General features: G+C 53.3%; 2 protein-coding genes across 2 annotated transcripts in view; one reads left to right on the top strand and one right to left on the bottom strand.

The window, feature by feature from the left end:
* STK11IP (serine/threonine kinase 11 interacting protein) overlaps positions 1–287 on the bottom strand; it is a 20,700-nt gene extending 20,413 nt beyond the window's left edge. Inside the window, exon 1 of the mRNA XM_009275005.1 lies at positions 242–287. Coding sequence (XP_009273280.1) covers positions 242–287 — 46 coding nt within the window. The remainder of the gene's footprint in view (positions 1–241) is intronic.
* Positions 288–5,304: 5,017 nt separating this feature from the next.
* The window catches only part of SLC4A3 (solute carrier family 4 member 3), a 28,269-nt gene continuing 15,590 nt past the window's right edge, over positions 5,305–17,983 (top strand). Inside the window, exons 1-5 of the mRNA XM_009274916.2 lie at positions 5,305–5,380; positions 6,609–6,765; positions 10,225–10,559; positions 11,205–11,347; positions 12,075–12,286. Coding sequence (XP_009273191.1) covers positions 5,327–5,380; positions 6,609–6,765; positions 10,225–10,559; positions 11,205–11,347; positions 12,075–12,286 — 901 coding nt within the window. The 5' untranslated portion in view covers positions 5,305–5,326. The remainder of the gene's footprint in view (positions 5,381–6,608; positions 6,766–10,224; positions 10,560–11,204; positions 11,348–12,074; positions 12,287–17,983) is intronic.

Below are 17,983 nucleotides of genomic sequence, written 5' to 3'. Positions count from 1 at the left end.
GCCCCGTGTGCCGGGCGCGGCGTGCACAGGGCGCTCCGGTGCCGCGCGGCACGGCATGGTGCAGGTCACTGCACGGTGCGTGGCGCGGCGCGGTGCAGGGCGCTGCATGGTGCATGGCACGGCATGGTGCAGGGCGGTGCATGGCACGGGGCACGGGGCACGGCACAGCACGCAGCACAGTCCCGGGCACGGCGCAGTACCCGGTGCTGGATGCTGCACGGCGTGGTGTGGTCCTGCGCACCGCACCGTACGGGTTGCACGGCGTGGCATGGCACGGCGCGGTACATGGTGCAGTGCATCCCCAGTGCCTGCCTACGTCTCCTCACTCCCCCGGCTGTATGTGTGTCTGTCAGAGCCGTCTGTACGTCCAGTGGAGGGGTGTCTCCTTGTCACTGTCTGGTGCTGGTACTTCGTTCTGGAGTGGGTTTTGCTCCCCTGTGTTCGTGTATGTGTCTGTCGGCCGTGCGAGCTCTGTCCCGTCTGGTACCTCTGTGAAGGGAGAGTCAGGGAATGGAGCAGGTGCTTCGGAAGTGAATGGCTGTGGTGGTTTATCCAGGGTAGTTCAGTAGGGTATAGGATTCATTGGAATATTTAAGCCTTATAAAATACTCTGTATTCTTAGTTTCAGCGTAGCCATGTGGCAGAGAGATCCACAGGTTAAACCCTTCACGCCTGAAAACTTTGTGTGTTTACTGTCTTATGTGTTGCCTTTTCATTCTGGTATGTGTGTCCCCGTTCCTCCGCCGTGGCAGGGGAGAAGTAGGGGCAATGCAGCCCACTTCCGTTTCATTCGGCTTTGAGGCTGTGACTGTCGCAGCAGCATCCGAATGCTTCGGTGTATGCAGCAGCACCCCTCCTGCTCCTCTCCTCCATGGACAGGCTCATCAGTACGTTTTCCCAGGAAAACCTTCCCAGGCCTCTAATCCTTCTCCTCTTCGAGCTCTTCCCATCTGTGTCTATCAGCCAGAGTCTCTTCTCATCTATCCCCAAACCAGCTTTGCCCCTGTGGCTTTATCCCTATCTTAAAATCCACTCCTTGTCTAGACACTCCATGGCTAAATTATTCTCAGCCCGATGGCCAGGGGATTAAGGAAGAGCTGAGGAGATGGATGCGGGGCCTGAAGTCTGTCTCCATGCAGCCCCTTGCCCACGGAGCTGGAGCAGCCTGCCGTAGCCTTTCCGGCTCATCTTTATTGCAAAGGGGCAGCGTGAACTGCTCTCCTCTGCCCCTCGAAGACGTGCCAGATGTGTTTTTCTCAGCAAAACAGGAAAGCTCCTGCACTGGCACTGTGAAGCAGCCTTTGGGGGCTGGGGGAAGCTCCACTGGAGTCCCTTTTAGCAACATGTGGGAGATGCCGTAGCTGCCAGCATCGCAGGGGCATGCCTGCTCGCTTTCCTTCAGCGTTCGTTTAGCCTAGATGGTTGGTATGAGGTATGGTGATTTAGGTGAGCCAGCTCTGTTTACTGATGCACTTGCGGAGAGAGCAGGGAGGTGTGAGTGCGCACAGGTCGGCAGGCTGTGGATTTTTCTGGCCTCCCTTCGAATCTGGCCTGCTGGCATGACGCTTCTATTACTGAAAATTACTTCTAGCGGGAATGCTGAATCACGTACTCCCGACAACCAGGAGATACAATAGGATGAAGGTATCATTCATTCAGTTTTCTTTACTGTTTTTTTTTTTTCTTTCCCCTTTTGCCTTGTGTTCTTCTTATGGCAGCCCAGGCAGCGATGCCAGCAGGCTGGGCGCTTCAGCATGATGCTTATTAGCAGAATTCTCCCTGATACTCATTTTAAGTTTCTCTTTTAAATTTTAACCCATTTCTAAGTCTCTTTGTGCAGGGCTGCCTGAAAAAAAATAAATCTTTAGTCGTGTTTTACACCCTTGAGATCTTTCCAGACTGTTGGCTTGTCCCCTCCCCATCTTAGTCATCCCATATTGCGCTAGACAAATTTAGCTCCTAACCTTTCCTTATAAATCAGTCCCTCTGGCCTACTGGCAATTTTTTGTTGCTCTTCTCTGAACTCCGTCTGTTGTGGGTAACAGAAAAGCCAGGCCAGATCCGTGTAGGTGTCCATCCAGCCTTTCTCCAAGAGGTTGCACCAGGTTGCACAGAGTAAGGGGCAGGTGGCCTCTAGTGGCCAGCCATCAATTAACGCACCGAAAGGGAGCACCAGTGCTCCCAGGCCACGGGCTCTCCCTTCTCGAGAAGTCAGGAGAGGTGGTAGGGTTGGGATCGGAGAAGGTGCCTCCCATCCTCGCCCCTCTCTTGGCCTGAAGCAGCGGGCCTGTCTGGCAGCTCTGCCCCCAAGCCCCTCCCAGCTCCCAGGCCACGGGCTCTCCCTTCTCGAGAAGTCAGGAGAGGTGGTAGGTCGGAGAAGGTGCCTCCCATCCTCGCCCCTCTCTTGGCCCGAAGCAGCGGGCCTGTCCGGCAGCTGCCCCCAAGCGCCGGATCGGGGCGCCCACGCATCGCGTCCTGCTTTCACAGGGTGATGAGCGGGGGATTGACGGAAACCCCGTGAGCACCTCGCAGTCCCTCTGAAATTTCAAAGGAAGTCCCAAGGGCTCTCTCGCTTTACTGCCAGTACAACTGTCTTGCTTTTAGCTGTTCAGCAGTGTCATTAGTGTGACATATTTTCAGCATATTTCAGAATATGCTGCTTTGGAGGGTAAAGAAAGATTAAGTGCTGGATTTTCCCTCCCTTTTAACTTCGTTTAGGCAGTCAAGCTGTAGTTTTAAACTCAGTGTAACATCTTGCAAAGCTGGAGCCAGCAGAGTTTGTTGCATCCAGCAGTTCTCCCGGCCATGGGTTTCCTCCCGCCCCGAGCACGAATGCCCCTGCGAGCCTCTGCCTAGCTCCAGACAAACCTGAGCTTGACCTGAAACAAAGCACATTGTTTCACAACACTGCTGATAGTTTGCAGTTTCCTTTGGAGGCCCCACAAGACACATTAGTGGCACAGAGGTGGAGCTGAGCATTAGCATTTTTTTTGTTATATTACCTTTACCGTTTTGCTAGTTTTTGGGGATTCTGCCACTACAGGAGCTGCCGTCCAAAGCCCCGTTGTTATTTTACTCCCTGAAGTAGTAGTGCTTGCAACACGTTTTTGCAGGCAGTCTGGAGCTGTGGATGTTATGTTCCTTACAAATACCCAATCCTTTCTTTAACATTTGTGATGCCATGGCCCTGCAGGACTGCGGAGCCAGGCCCCCCCGCCAGCTCTTCCCACTGGAATAAAGCGTTCCCTGCCTTCAGTTTCAAATGTGCTGCTCTTTGCTTTCATGGAATGATACCCTGTTCTTGAGTTAAATGCAAAAGGAAATAAAAGCCATGTATTACCCTTTTCTCTATCATGTCTCCTACTAAAAAGCAGCTCAGTCTCTCCTTACAGATTATTTCCAGACCTTTCTCCTTTTTTCTGCTTTCTCTCTTGGAACCCTTTTGCTCTATCTTTCTTGGAAAACAGGGTGTGAAGTTGAATATTACAGCTTAAGATCTACAGAGCGGATTGGGTATTTTAATTCTTTTCTGTCCTGTTCCTTATGGCCTGGACTCTGCATTTGCTTTTTAGACGTCTGTCTTGACAGCATATTTCTCTTGAGCTGTTCAGGTCTCATCGAGGGATTCAATCACTGAAGAGTTCAATGAGGTGTGTTTGAAGAGTTTTTTTCCATTGAGTTTTGCCTTGTTCCTGATAATTAGGAGGGTGGACCAAGGGAGCATGCTTCATCAGTGGTCAGATTAGCTCCTCAAAAACTTGCCTTACAGATGGCCCCAGGATTTTTGGTTTGAATAAGCTAAATGTGCACCTTCAGGTAGGCAGAGTAAGCAGAGACTGTAGTAGCACCTTCTGGAGATCTTCAAAGATAGAAGGAGGGATGATGAAGTGGCCTTACTGGTGTCGCCTTTAGACCATCTGTTTTAGTGTTTTAGTGGTCTGCCTTGGAACAGTGGCCCATACTAGGTACTTCAGATGAGATAGTAAGAAACCCCTCAGCAGATCACCGGGTTATAACATATAATACTTCTTCCAAAGCTTTCATAGCTAGAGATTAGCTTGTTCTGAAAGATGAGTTTAACTTCTCTTAATTTTCTTTGTCATAAATATAACAACTTGTTACCCAGAGAGATAGCCAAGCTATCCTTTGACTTTGCAGTTTTCTCCTCCTCAGTGACATCACTGAAAAAAATGTTTTCTTTTGCAGTTTTGAATTCATTTGTATTCTACCCTTGTAGTTTTAATGACTGTCCCTTTTCTTGTGCTGTGAGATGAGAACACTTCACTTATCCCTGTGCCCAAAGCACTGTGCATGTGCTTACATCTTCTCTACTTCTCCGTATGAGTTCAGATGAGTTTTTGGAGGTCGGTATCTTCCCAGTGCCAGTCTATGTGCCATCTCCAACTCTTCCTGGGGTGCAGCCCATGCTGAGCTCAGCCTGAGCTGTTGCTGCAGATGATACGACTGCAGCTGTTTCTGTGTTAGTCTCCATCTCATTCCTTGTAAACTGTGGCACCTCATTGCCTTCACTTGCAGTTGCATATTGAGCAGAGCGCTCCCTCGGACTGCCTGCGGGGTCTTCTGCGTCCCTCATCCGCGCTGGTGCAGACAGGGCACAGATCTGCAGTCTGAAGGTTGTCCTCTTTTCCTGTAACATGTGTTTTGTGTTTGGTGTTTGGATGCTGAACTGTTTGTCCTTGTGTCATCTCTCCGGCCTGCACAGATCTCTCTGATGTTCCTCCTGGCCATTTTGGGATCTGCCCAATTAAAGCTAGGTGGCACAGGACCACTCTGCTGCCTGCTCCTGGCATGCCCTCCCAGCACCCCATCTCTCCAACTTTATTCTTCCCTGGTGGTCAGTCATGCCCTGGCTTTGCAAAGATGTCCTCGTGGAGAGGGGTCTCAGCAGGAAGCCTTTCCTTCTCTAGCACAGCCCGTGCAGAATCTATGCATAGCTGCTGTCTCAGTCGGCCCCTGCACCCTCTGAGCAGCAGGTTGTTTGGAGGAGGACAGGGTCCCACCTGCCTTTGAACTTTTGGAGACGGCGCACAAAACAGCGCGGGCTGGGCCATTCTTGCCCCTTCACTGCAGCGTGCCGGGGGACAGCCCTGTCCTAGTGATGCCGGGGAGGTTCCCCGAGGGCCGGTGAGGTGACCTCTCTGGGTTAGGAGCCAGGGGGTTTGAGGGCAGTGGCCAGCAGTCTCCCACGACATTCCCTTGTCCTGCCCTCTCTCCACAGGTTATGCCACTCTCCAGGTTTGCTGGGTGCCTGCCGGTGAAAGAGAAGGGTTGATATTTTGCCCAGGCCCTTAGGTCCTGAACCAAAATGGCAGCTGGAGAGTCCCCTCCCGTAGGAGATGTCTTCATCGACCTGCAGCAGGTGAGGTGGGAATCCAGCAGCAGCGGGGCTGTCTCTTCCCCTGGGATCGCGCTCCTGCCAGGCTGAGTGCGGGACCTGCGTCCTGGCAGCCTGCTGCAGTAGGAGACAGCCTCCGTTCCCTGGGGACAGGTCTGCACGAAGGGTGCCCCAAGGCTGCCCATGAGCCCACATCCACTCTCCAAGCAGACAGCAAACTGTGGTCCAGAAAAGGCCAGAGGTTGCTCTCTGGGGTCTCTGTGCCTTCACATGCCATTGGGTGGGGTAGGCAAGCGGCAGGAGGAGTTGGGCAGCTTGCAATTAGACTCTCCCCATTTAGGCTGGGCTTGGGACACCCATGCTAAGGTGAGAGGAGAAGCAGTCTCACCCACAGATACAAAGCCACTCCCAGGGCACAGCTGGGAACAGCTGGGGAATGCGGGGAGAGGTACAACTCAGCTAAAGCTGCCTTGCTCCCTCTTTCTGCCCAGCACAGACAGATTTGTCACAGTTGGGCCTCCTCCTGTTTCCATGGAAACACGGGAGTCCACAACAGCTCCGCGCTGGCATTTCGGCTATATTGACGGAAAATTTTACCAGCTGCAGCTGCTGGGGAGGCAGAAAGGACGGGAGTCACCTGGCAATGCTCTTCTCGGAGCGTCTCCACCAGCAAAAGGCAGAGAAGTGCCCACAGCCTGAAACAGGAGGAGAAGAGGCAGAAGAGCCTGAAGAAGGCATGCCAAGGGGAACAGGGTCCCCTAGGAGTGCAGAGGGGAGGTGGGAAGGCACAGGGTGGTCACTGACCCAAGGGCAGCTCACCAGAGCAGGGATGCTGTTTCCCAGGGGGAAATATGGAGGAGGTCTAGGAAAGGGAGGGATGGCAGACTGGGCAAAGGGAAGGCCAGAGGACAGCAGTTAGATGTGGGGAGAGAGAAATTCCAGCTAAACAAAAGCTATGCATCTCCACTGGTAGGAAAGACAGGCACTGACATAGTCCCTTGATACCTGCCACTCAGGGGAGGTGTGGAGGACCGCTAAGGTATCTCTGCAGAGTACAGCTTGGAGGCTTGCTGATCTGTTCTGGCTCTTGGTTTTGAGCGGAGCTGTGCCTCTAAGTAAGAAACTATGCCCCAGCCCTGTTGTGTGGAGCCTGCTGCTCCTCAGCAAGCCCAGCACCGTTTGCAGGGCAAGAGGATCCAGAGGGCTGTAGGGATCTGCAGCATTTGATTCTTGTCTGGCGATTTCTGTGCAGGGCAGAGATCGTGCAGAGAAGGCCTCTCCTGGTGCCGAGGACGATGAGGACTTGGATAAGACTTTGTCAATCGAGAGATTTGGGGACCTGATAAGCAAATCAGCATCAAGCAATCTGGAGAAGCAAAGACGCAGCTACAGCGAGAGAGATTTTGAATGTATGTAGGTTTGAACCCTTGTACACACTTCCACCCTCGCCGCCAACCCTCGCTCAGCCCCACGTGCTCTGCAGCCTTGTGCTGGGACCCTGCAGATCGTGTTAGCCTGCTATTCACTTCCTCCCTTCAGAGTGTTCCCAAAGCGTTACGTACACCCAGTTTAGCACTGGTGCCCACGGCCTTTTCCCAGTCTGTTCCCTGTTTTCCCCGTCCCTGCAGGCGTAGATACTGCCCAGCCCACGCGGCAGCATACCTCAGCCCAGGGTCATACCTCCTCACCCAGCATCAGGGACCTCTGCAGCCACTTCCCCCACGTTGAAATTTCCCGTTTGAAACTATTTTTCTTCCATATGGCTGCAAAGAAACATCCAAATATGGCCAGAAGCCAGGCTGTCCTCCCCAGTCTGAAAGCAGATGGCTCCAGTCAGACATGCCTGTGTATTTCTAAATAGCAACCACGAAACCATCAGGCTTATCTGCTCAAAGAAAGGACTGCAAAATAAAAATGGGGTGTGAATTTAAAATGCTGTAGCTATCTCACCTGAACTCCTCTGATCATCATATTTATTCCTCTAACTGCCCTTCCATGATGAAGGCAACCAGTCTGCCCAAACTCACTTTGGCTGTAAAATGAGAGTGTGCCCACAAGAGTGGCCGTAAGCTATTGCCTGGTGTAGGTGGGTTGCGTTAGCTTGTAGTAACAGCAGTGAAAGGCAGGAAGAAGAGGCCCCCGGCCAGCAGCCTGCTTGTGTAGCAGACAAGTAGCAATGGTTGGGAGAGTTTCCCACTCTCTGGCTCTCCACAGTCAGATACTGCTTATTTTCCAGCTTAGCTTTGATGGGATACAACCTCAGGAACATTATGTTCCAAGTACCTCACCAGGCTGTTTTCTGCTTGGCCACTTATTTCCAATGGCTGTTGTAAAAGTTTTCTGGTAAAAGTCTATTACCGTAGTGCACCCCAGCTGCTCCTTTCTGCTTGTGTCATTTCTCTACAGAGGCTCCATTCAAATAACACTTTCCACCTGAGCACACAGTCACTCACGCACATGGCTGCAAGGTGCTACTGGCTTTGCTGTGGGTTGAATACCTGTCCTGTGCTGGTAGGACTTACCTGCTCTGAAGCTCTGCCTGTGTGCACAGGTGTGTGGGTTGGCTTGGAGGACATGGACGATCTGCTTAAGCATGCATGGCAGAAGCTTCTTTGAAAATTTGACTAGAGATTTGTACTGTTTTGGGGTTTTTTTCTTCTTAATACGAGAGTCCTTCTTTCTTTCTTTGTCAGAATCAAGCTTGTTTTCCTCTGAGCTCCTGATGTATCCCTGTTATCTAGGACTACATCAACCCTGGTTATCAGAAGTTTTATGCAGTTCATATTCGGATCTGGTTAGGTCATTAGACTTTGAAAGAACATACCAGCCCACGGAGGTGAATGCTCTCTGGGTTTAGAAATGTTTCCTGCCCTGTTGAAAGCCGGGAATTCCTAATATGTAGGCTCTTCCTTCTGGGCTCCATATCCAAATTACTTTTCCATATCTCTTGTATCTAGTTCACTGAGAAGTGTAATCAAATGTCTGGGACACTGGTTTGGCAATAACTTTCCATACAGGCAGGCAGTGCAAGGAAGGGAGCAGGGAAGGAGGGCAGGGGCTGGGCACACAGGAGTTGCAGGAGGACAGGGAGGAAGAAGAGGGAGGCATGAAGCCTTTTGTGTTTGGGAGAGGTATGTTTTTCCCACCTCCAGGCCACCTCTGTGGAGACATGATCAGTTGACACAAGGAGTGCTGAGTGCAGGGGTGAAGAGCGGTGCTCCTCTCTTCTGTGCCAGTTCAGCCACTTGCCATCACTGCCCTTCCCTGCAGCCCAAGGCTTTGGTTTCCTTCTGATCTAAAATGTAAATGTTTCTGTCTTGGGCTGATGTAAACAAGCCAGAAGGGAAAGATGGGCTATGTCCTCACCAGCAGCTTTGTGCTGTAGAAGGAGCAACGAGTGTACAGTTGAGGCCTTCCTTGCTTCTTCTTACATGAGAAATTCATGCCTGACCTATCTGTGGCATGCAGAGCAGTGCTACAGGAGTGCAGCAGCGGGGCAGGAGGGCCTTTCTGCCAAAACCTGTGAGTGAAATAGGGTACATCTAGTTAAGTCAAAGAATTAGAGAACACTTTGGAGGAAAAAGTGTTTATAAAGGGCCCAAACTCTTTCCAATTTGCAGATGTCTGACCATTCCCAATCTCCTCTAATCTCGCCACAAGCCTCTCCTGCTGAACCAGGGGTGTGTGTGAAATATCCCTGCTGTTCCCAAGGGGGGAAACAAGGGAGAAAAGACTTGAGAAACCAAAGGAAAGGAAACATGACAGCAGAACAATGAACCTGCCTGGCTCTCCCAGGGAGAAGGTTACAGCTTCCATTGAAAATGTCCTTTGAAGGTAGTTTTCACTATAAACAGATTTTGCTGCCATGTCACAGGAAAGCTGGGAAGGAACCAAATCAAAACAGACTGGAAACAATTCCTCAGGAAGAGCTGCTGAGCAAAGCCCCCTTGCGAAGTGGCTGGTGCCCCCGTGATTTCAACTGTTCCAGGTGCAGCCCCAGGATCCGTGCATCCTGCAGACTGCCTATGGGAGGCTTTGTGCCTGCAGATAGACCTGGCAGAAATGGCTTTCCTCTCTCTCGCAGGGAGATGCTGAACTTACCCTGTTCCCTGCATGGTGCATTATCGTTGTTTTTGAGTGTAGGCTCAGAAATGCCATTAATTTCTTCTCACTCTCTAATTCCCATGACACCCAGGTCAAGCCTGTATGAATTTCTCTTTGTAGATTAGTTTAAAGAAAAGTCCTTCTGCCCTGTTTTTTACCCTCATTTTTAAAAGACAGCCTCCTAATTGAACCTGCATTTCAGAGGCTGGTAGGCACAAGCCCTCACAGTACCTGGGATGTGGACTTAAGTTGCATCTGCACTAAAAGGCTTGGTCTGTGGTTCCTGTAGGTATGCATGAGGGACTTTCTGTCAAAGCCTGGGGGATAAATAAGGCGCATCTATTTAACTCAAAGAACACTATGCAGGAAAGAAATGTTTGTAAAGGGCCCAAATCATGCTTGTTTGAGAACGCGAGAAATGTTTCCCCATGTGTAGGAAGGAGATGGTGCCTCTGGCAGGCCACCGCAGCTCTGCGTAGCCATGCAAATGGCTTTCAGCAGCACCGGGAGAGGAGTCCTGCCTTCCCCAGGGCAGTGGAGCTGCATTGGGGTGATTTGGCACTGCATGGGGGCTGCCTCCCCAGCCACCCCAGGCTGGACACAGCCTGCTGCATCACTGAAAGAGCTTTGCTGTGTCCCTGTGGGCTGGTGGCTCTCCTTGCCCTTCCTGGCCCTTGATCTCCAGACCATGCTGTTTCCTGGAGGGGCGCCTGGCAGGTTCCTCCCAGCCTCTTCCTGCCCCTGACTCTCTTTTTCTCTCTCAGTCCACCGCCGAACCTCGCACCACATCCATCATCCCCTTTCCACTCACCTCCCTTCTGCCCTCAAGTTCCAAAAGAGGCCCCCCCGTGCTAGTAGGAGGAAAAAAAGGAGGAGGAAAAAGAAGAAAACCTCAGTACCCCCCTCGGAGGTGACCCCCACCATCCAGGAAGAGGACGAGGAGGGGGGAGAAGAGGAGGAAGAGGAGGAAGAAGAAGAAGAGGAAGAAGGAGAGTCTGAGGCAGAAGAGGCCCAGGAGAAAGAGATCTCTGCAGAGTCTGAGGGCGAAGCTCGTGGGAAGGACACATCCCCTAAGCTGGAGTCCCCAAGCAAACCAAAGGCAAGGCTAGGGCATCCCTACCTGGACAGGGCTCAGAGGCTGGGGGGGAGGTAGAGGGAGGGTTGATGCCGGGAGGGTGCCAGGGTGTATGGTCATGGGAGTGTGCTGCTCAGGGGGAAGAGGTTGTAGCTGTGCAATATTGTGGGAAGAGTGGTTTTGTCCCTGCCTAGCAGAGATGGTCACTGGAGGACAGTGATAGATAAGCCATTGCTTGGGGTGGATGCTGGGGAGGGTGTGCATGACCATTTTGGGGATTTAAGACCCATGGGGGAAGATCAATGTGGCTGTTCTTAGGGTGTATAGGATATGGGGGGGGCTCTATGGCCAGTGGTTTTGTCCCTGCCTAGCAGAGATGGTCACTGGAGGACAGTGATAGATAAGCCATTGCTTGGGGTGGATGCTGGGGAGGGTGTGCATGACCATTTTGGGGATATAAGACCCATGGGGGAAGATCAATGTGGCTGTTCTTAGGGTGTATAGGATATGGGGGGGGCTCAGTATGGCCAGTCCCAGGGTATGGGGCACGTGGGGGAAGTCAGTGTGGCGCGTTCTAGGAGGTGGGGACATGGGGAGGATCTGCGTGTCAGGGACTGGGGTGAAGGCTGCCTGCCCTGGCTCTTGCTGTCAGGACTGTCGTCTCTGCAGTTCACCATCGGCAGTGATGAGGAGGAGTCCGGCAGCACTCTGGCCCCTGCCCAGTTCCACATGGAGGAGGAGTGTGGCATCCTGTCCCCCGTGCCATGCTTCGCCGACCTGCTGCAGGACAAGGGCCCTGCCTCCCTCCGCAGGTAGGAGAGTGGTGCTGAGCTGCCTGCCACTCTCCCCAGCTTGGGGTTGCCGCACAGACCCTGTCCCCAGGGGTAGTGGCTGTGCCCAGCCTGAACTCACCTGCTGAGCCAGAGGGGACCTGGGGCCCAGAGGGAGAGCGGCTGTGAGCAACACGGCTGCTCCCTGGTGAGACCATCACTCCCTGGGACTCCTGTGACCTTTGTGTCCGCGTGGAATCCCCAGGGTGCAGGTTTGGGGGCACTGGCTGAGCGAGAGGGGGCCTGGGGCCCAGAGGGAGAGCGGCTGTGAGCAACACGGCTGCTCCCTGGTGAGACCATCACTCCCTGGGACTCCTGTGACCTCCTTGTGTCCGTGGAATCCCCAGGGTGCAGGTTTGGGGGCACTGGCCTGCACATGTGGAGTACCCTCCCTCCCAGCTAACTTGCACCGTCGTGCTGACCTGCAGGCTGGGAAGCCCCAGGAGGCTCGGCCGAGTCAGGGGACCATGAGGCCATTGACTCAGAGGTGGGTCCCCAACACTGGCCACAAGCTGATCCCACTCTGCGGTGGCGGAAAGGAGGAGCAGAAGGGGCAACCTTTAGGTGTTGGGACAGGTGACTCCTGGCTCTCCTTCTTCTCAGGGACTTGTCGGTCAGGGCTGGGCCAAGGGACCTCAGCCCCTGAGAGCGGCTAGTGCCCATCCTCACTCACCTCATTTGCTACCACTGGTCTTTTTGGTTCCTGCAGCCTCCCTGGGCCTCGGGAACGTCTGTCTCGTGGGTGGGAGAAGCGCAAGCCCTGGGGCCAGGTGGCAAGTGGACAACGGGTTACCTATGACTTGAAGGAGAGGATGTGCATCGGCAGCATGACCACACTGGAGAGCGCAGCGTACCAGCGCGTCCCCACGGACGAGGCTGAAGCCCAGATGCTGGCGTCTGCTGACTTGGACGGCATGAAAAGTGAGGCTTTGTGACACTACCTACACTATTAGTGAGCATGTCCCTTGCTTCTCCCTGTTTTGCCCTCTTCCCTAGCAGCTCCAGGCATGGCCTTCAGCCTGCTGCAGGACCTGGTCCTCACCTCCCTGTCCCCTAGCCCCTGCTGTTCCAACCCTGGCTCTTGTCTGTCAGCTTTGTGGTGTCCACAGCGCCTTTCCCCATGTTTGCAGCACCTCTACTCACACCCACCCCACGGCTGCTTGCTCCACCACCCACCCCACTGCCCTCTCCGGTTCAGGGCTCCCTGCGTTTCCCTGAGACCCAGCGCTCTCCTCTCCTGACACACTTTCCCAGCGATCAGCCCTCTGTGCGACACGCCAGCTCTGGCATCACAGAAAACGTGAGGTGAGGAGCCTCCCCTCTCCTCTGCTTTCCTGGCGGAGAGGCAGCTGCCCCCTCTGGAGCGCCTCGGAGGGGGACTGCCCCTGTGTGCGGCGTGAGGGCAGACAGAAGAGACGTCATGGAAATGCACGCTCCGGGCCCGAGGACATGGAGAATTCAATAGGTTGCTCTGCAGGCTGGAGAGGGAGGGAGACGCCAGAGGGGAGCGAGGGAGAGAAGCGGTGCTGCACGCACAGCCTGGCTGTCCCCGGGCCACAGGCGCCGTGTCCCTGGGCAGCCGGCACGAGATCCCGCAGCAGAGTGAGGATCCTGCTCCTGAGGAGCCGGTGGGGCAGCCCCCCACGGAAGCATCGCCGGGTGGAGCCAGCCTTTCTGGGACCTCATCAGTCCCCAGGGGCTGCTGTAGCCAGCACCTTCATGCCCCGTGAGGAGGGGAGCGAGGCACTGGGGCTGGCCCCAGGGCTGCGGTGAAGCCCCCCAGGGGCAGCTTGCTTTCTGCACATCAGCCTGGCTACCCCGGCCCTCCTCTGAAGGTGAGTGGCTCATGGTGCCTGACCCCTGACCTTCGCAAGGACAAAATGACAACCCTTCAAGAGAGAGAGGAGGCAGCGAAGGAATCAGAAGGGGGCAGCAGCCCGGAGGAAGCGATAAGCACCTGCATTCGCAACTCACTCGGCTATGAAGACTTTGATGAATTTGCCTTCAATTTTGAAGACTATGATTTATGGGAAGCCATCAGAAACCATCTGGGCTACCCAGGCGGGGAGCCCACCTGTAAGTACCGGAGCAGTGACCCCACGGTTGCATAGATCAGAGCCCCCAGCTAAAGTGCATATCCCCCACCCTGTGCTTGCTGTCTGCACTCTCTCCATGTCTGGTTGGTCTCCTGGTTTAGAGGAGGTATGGTCTGCCCCACCTGTGCCTGGGGGCACCGGGAGAGCTGTCTGGTGTCTGTGTGTCTGTCCGAGGTCTTTGTACAGATATGTGTCATAGTGCTGAGGTGCTCCCCTGTGTGTGTCTCGCTCGAGCAGTTCTGGAGGCAGCTGCATCTTGCTGTTTGTGCTTATTGGGATGTGGCCCGTGCCGTGGCCAGAGAAAAAGCAGCTGCTCCAAGGTGTGTATAAGGACAGAGACATTTCCCCTTCCATCTGTGGCACAAGGTGACAGTGTGCCGCTGCTCTGTTTGCTGGAATTCGAGCCGAGCTGCGGATCCGACAGCAGTGGTGGGTATCAGGTTCTCGGCTCTGCACCATAGCCTAATGCCCGGAGGAAAAAATAACCTAGTCCCTATGTCTGCAGGCTTGAGCGTGGCTGTGAAACTAGCTAATGGCAGGCTGGCCGGGGTGCCTGGAAGGGGGAAAAGAGGAAGGAAGCGAGAGTGGGAAAAGCAGGGAAGGAGAGAATAGGAATCCCAAGAGCGAAGATCGTCTTTCTATTCGCCGCATCTGTTTCCGTACCCGCGCATTTCTTGAGCTGGGTCTCTGAGCCATCCCAGGGACTGTGCAGAAACCGGAGCCTTGCTCCCACCTCGTGCAAGTGGTCCTTCCTTGGCAGATGGTGGTAACTCACAGTTAAAAGGTGGCTTTGCAGGTCACTTTGGGAGTGACACTGTTCATAGCTCTGTGACAGCTACCCAAATGTCCTCATCTGGATCATGGTCTAATTTTTCAAGGGATTTTAGGATTGCACGTGGGAGAGTGGCATGGCCCCAGAACTAGCCAGCTTACTGGCTTTGCATGCAGGAGTGGTGAGGCAGAGTGCTTGCAACAGGGACTCAGGACGCCTTGGTTCGGTTTCTGGCTCTGCTACAGCCTCTCTGTGTGATCTAGGCAAAACACTTAACGTCCCCTGCCTCCCAGTCCCAGCATCATGTTCTCTTTCTCAGCTGGTCCATCTTTACAAGCCTTCGGGGAAGAAATGTCTGTCTTTGTGCTTCTGCAGGGACCAGCAAGTGGGGATTTGCTTCTGGCTGGGTCTGCTACTTGTTACTGTAAATTGGTAGACAGTATAACAGCAGCAAAGTTCAAAATAGAATCCTTGAGCAAATTGGCTGCATCAGCTGTCCCGAGCTGAGCAAACTGTACATTAAAAGTGTAAGAATAATGGCAATTATTCAATAAGAAATTGCCCCAAGTTCACCCGGGAAAGGATGGCTATTCTTGGGAAAGTAGAAGGGGCAGGTCACTTCTGCAAGGTGTGATATGCATCACTTATAAAGTGGGGAAATTTGGCTTGCTAGCAGTTAACACATTCATTGATTGCTACAGCTAATACTGCAGGTGCTTGAAATAGGATGTACTTGTACAGTCAACTCAATTATTTCTGCACAATGAATCCATGCTGTGGATTAATCCTGCAGAGAGATATGGCAGAGACAGACAGAGATGGCAGAGACACCAGAGTCAGTTCTGTGCAGCTCACATCCAGCCAGTGCCACTTGCTCAGCTATTTACTCCGTGGCACTACCTCTTCCAGGACCAACTCAGATACAGAGGAAATTAATGGCTTTTGAGCAGAGTAGAGTCCTTGTTGGACCTGAGCTGGTCTCCTTGCTCTCCTTTTAGTGTTCAGAGCATGGCGAGTGCTGTGCAGGGACACCTGGATGGCAGCAGGGATGAGCTGGGGTTCAGCTGTCCCTATCACATTGAACTCAGCCAGGAGAGACTTGGTTCTGTGCCGGGCAGGGCAGTAGCTTTTTCCAGAAGCCAGCATAGGGTTGTGTCTTACTGTATGTTGATTAGCACTTTGTTTAGTCTCATTTTAAATATCCCAAGAGATGGGGTTTCAATCTCTTTTTTTCTTGGTGTAACTTAACCATTGGGGTATGTGGGAAGTGTGCACCATCCCTGTGATGCCGGGCTAGCAAGTTGCTCTCTAGTACTGGTACAACTACTCCAATGCGTCTTTCTGGGCTTCCTGCTTGTGGACAGAAGGCAATGAAAGAAGGGAAGCAGGAGCTAACACACGAATTGAAGGCAATCGCCCGCTGAGTTGGACTGACTAGCACAGGCACTCTGGGGGAAGACTTTAACCAGTGCAAAGTCGTATTTGTCATCTTCAGATTTAAGCTGGCAGAAAAGAAACTTGGTCAATCCAAGATTCCAAGAAATCTGACTGATGGAAGCCAACGTGGCAAGAACATCTTCTGGAGGAGACTGTAGGAGATGCTGTGTGGGAGGGTGACATACCAGTTCGTTGTAGTGGAGCCACCATAGGAATCATGCTCTGTCCTCAGACGTTGTCACTGTCTCATGCTCTGCTCCTGGGGAGCACTGGAGAGGGGGACAGCAAGAGCTGTCCTTGGCTGCTTCCTCTCACCCTGGGGAGTTTGCCTTCAAGGAAGGAGGGCAGAGCTATGCCCTGGGCACTTCAGCCTTTGATCTCAGTCCAAGATCCTGTCCTGAGTAAGGACCCCAGACTTAGGTGCTCACTTGGGCTTGACTATCATTTGAGGGAAGCACCAATCTGACGGGACACAGAAAGGCTCTCTGTAGAGCAGTCTGGAGCACCTCCGCTGGGCTCTGCGTGGGACTCCCAAAGCCAGTGGCCTCTTCCAAAATTAAGCCCATGTGTCCACCCTACTGCTATGCGTTGTCTCCCTCAGCTGGCATCTCAGTGGCCACAAGCACTGCCAAGGGAGAGCAGCAAAGCGGATCGCTCCTTTCTTCTGTGGGGCTCTGGAGGTGTGCCTTCACCGGCTCACTCTGAGCCTGCAGCACTCCAGCTCCTGTCCCTGTCAGCAAGTGTGGGAGTCACTGGAGATGCTGGCAGGAAACTTGGCTCCTTTCGTTTTATCTGTCCTCCAGCCATTTGGTGGCTGAGGCTGAATGCCTGTGTGTGCTTTCTAGGGCTGTTGCTGAAGAGCACTGTGTGGCAGGTTGGCATCGCCACGGTGGAGGCTTGCCGTGCTCTGGGTGAGCGCTCTGTCTTGCTGGGCAGAGCGTCCTCTGGCCCTGTTCTTGTAGGGACACGGTGAGAATGAGTCCCAGGGTACGTGGGAGAATCAGAAGCTGCAGGCATTGGAGCAAAGGTGCCAGATGCCAAGATCATCTGCCTGGTGACCTGTTTGTTTATGCACGAATCCACACCAAGTGCAATGAAGTGGCTGCTGTGCATGCAGGAGTTGAGAAATCCATGCAAATAACCGAGGAAGCCCCACACGTGCCTGGCTCCCAGAAATGTTTGTAGTGGTGGGCAGTTATTGGCTCCTATCGACATTGCAATGCAGTAAGTGGAGCAGGGAGGAGTCCAGCCGTCAGCAGGACGTGCATCAGCAGGGCAGCCAATGGGGGAAAATGCCCCGAGGCTCAGTATTGATTCATTTTATATTTAATTTAGCGACCCAGATTTCCAAGGAGCAAGGCTATGGTATGCCTGGCCTGATGCTGGGCTGTGTCTTTCCATGCCAGAGATGCATGGATATTTTCCTGCAACATCAAAGAGACCACTTGGCCATCAAGCCCAGTGCTTTTCGCTACCTCTCATGCCCTGAGAGCTGCAGGTGTTGAAGCCAAGTGCAGAAAGGTACGTGGAGACTGAACTTTCATCCAAGCCAACGAAGAGCTGCCCTTGATCCCCCAGGGAGGAGACCTTGGCTTTGCCTTACAAGCAGGGCTAGCAAGCCTCGATGGACCGAAGCTGAGCAAAACCCCTGACTCTGTGATCTACCTGGGGGAGCTTGCCCATCCTGGAGCTGGGCTCTGAGACTTTCCCCATCCCCATGAGCTGCCTGTGCAGAGGAAGATACACTTGCTGTCTCTGGGTAGTGTCCAGGGAAATTACTCTCTATGGCAGGCTGTTGCCCAGGTGCTGTTTCTCTGGCATTGCAAAAGGGGCTGGCACAGTTGTGGCCAGGTTTTGGTGGGTGCTGGCTAGCCAACAGCACTGGTAGCTTGGTGGTGGGTCTGTAATGCAGCCTCAACAGCCTCTCTGGAGGCTTCAGGAGGCTTTGATTCAGCCAGCCGAACTCTGTAACACAGACCTTTCAGAGGACATTACAGCAGCACTGCGGATCATCTAGAAACAGCGATAGCTGGCGTTAGCTGCCCAGCCTCCATGCCAGCCCCGGGTCTGCACTGTTATCTTACAGTCTCATTGCACAATTAAATAAAACAGTCATTGATATTTCCATGTGTCTCCCAGACCAGCAGCTAAATATCCTTCTCCTTCACTGCCCTTTATGCTTGCTGAGCACCAGGCCTTCCTCCAGTGGGAGAAATGAGCCCCAGCCAGATGCCTGCCTGTGCTGTCTGGGTGCAGAGCTGTGCAGACAAGGCTTCAGGTTGCTTTTCATTGAGGGAGTATGGGAAGGGTTTA

Source organism: Aptenodytes forsteri, unplaced genomic scaffold (assembly GCF_000699145.1).
Source record: "Aptenodytes forsteri isolate BGI_AS27 unplaced genomic scaffold, ASM69914v1 Scaffold255, whole genome shotgun sequence".
In the NCBI taxonomy this organism is placed as follows: Eukaryota; Metazoa; Chordata; class Aves; order Sphenisciformes; family Spheniscidae; genus Aptenodytes; species Aptenodytes forsteri.
The sequence above is the reverse complement of the archived record's forward strand: the minus strand, read 5'-3'. Positions and strand labels throughout refer to the sequence as shown.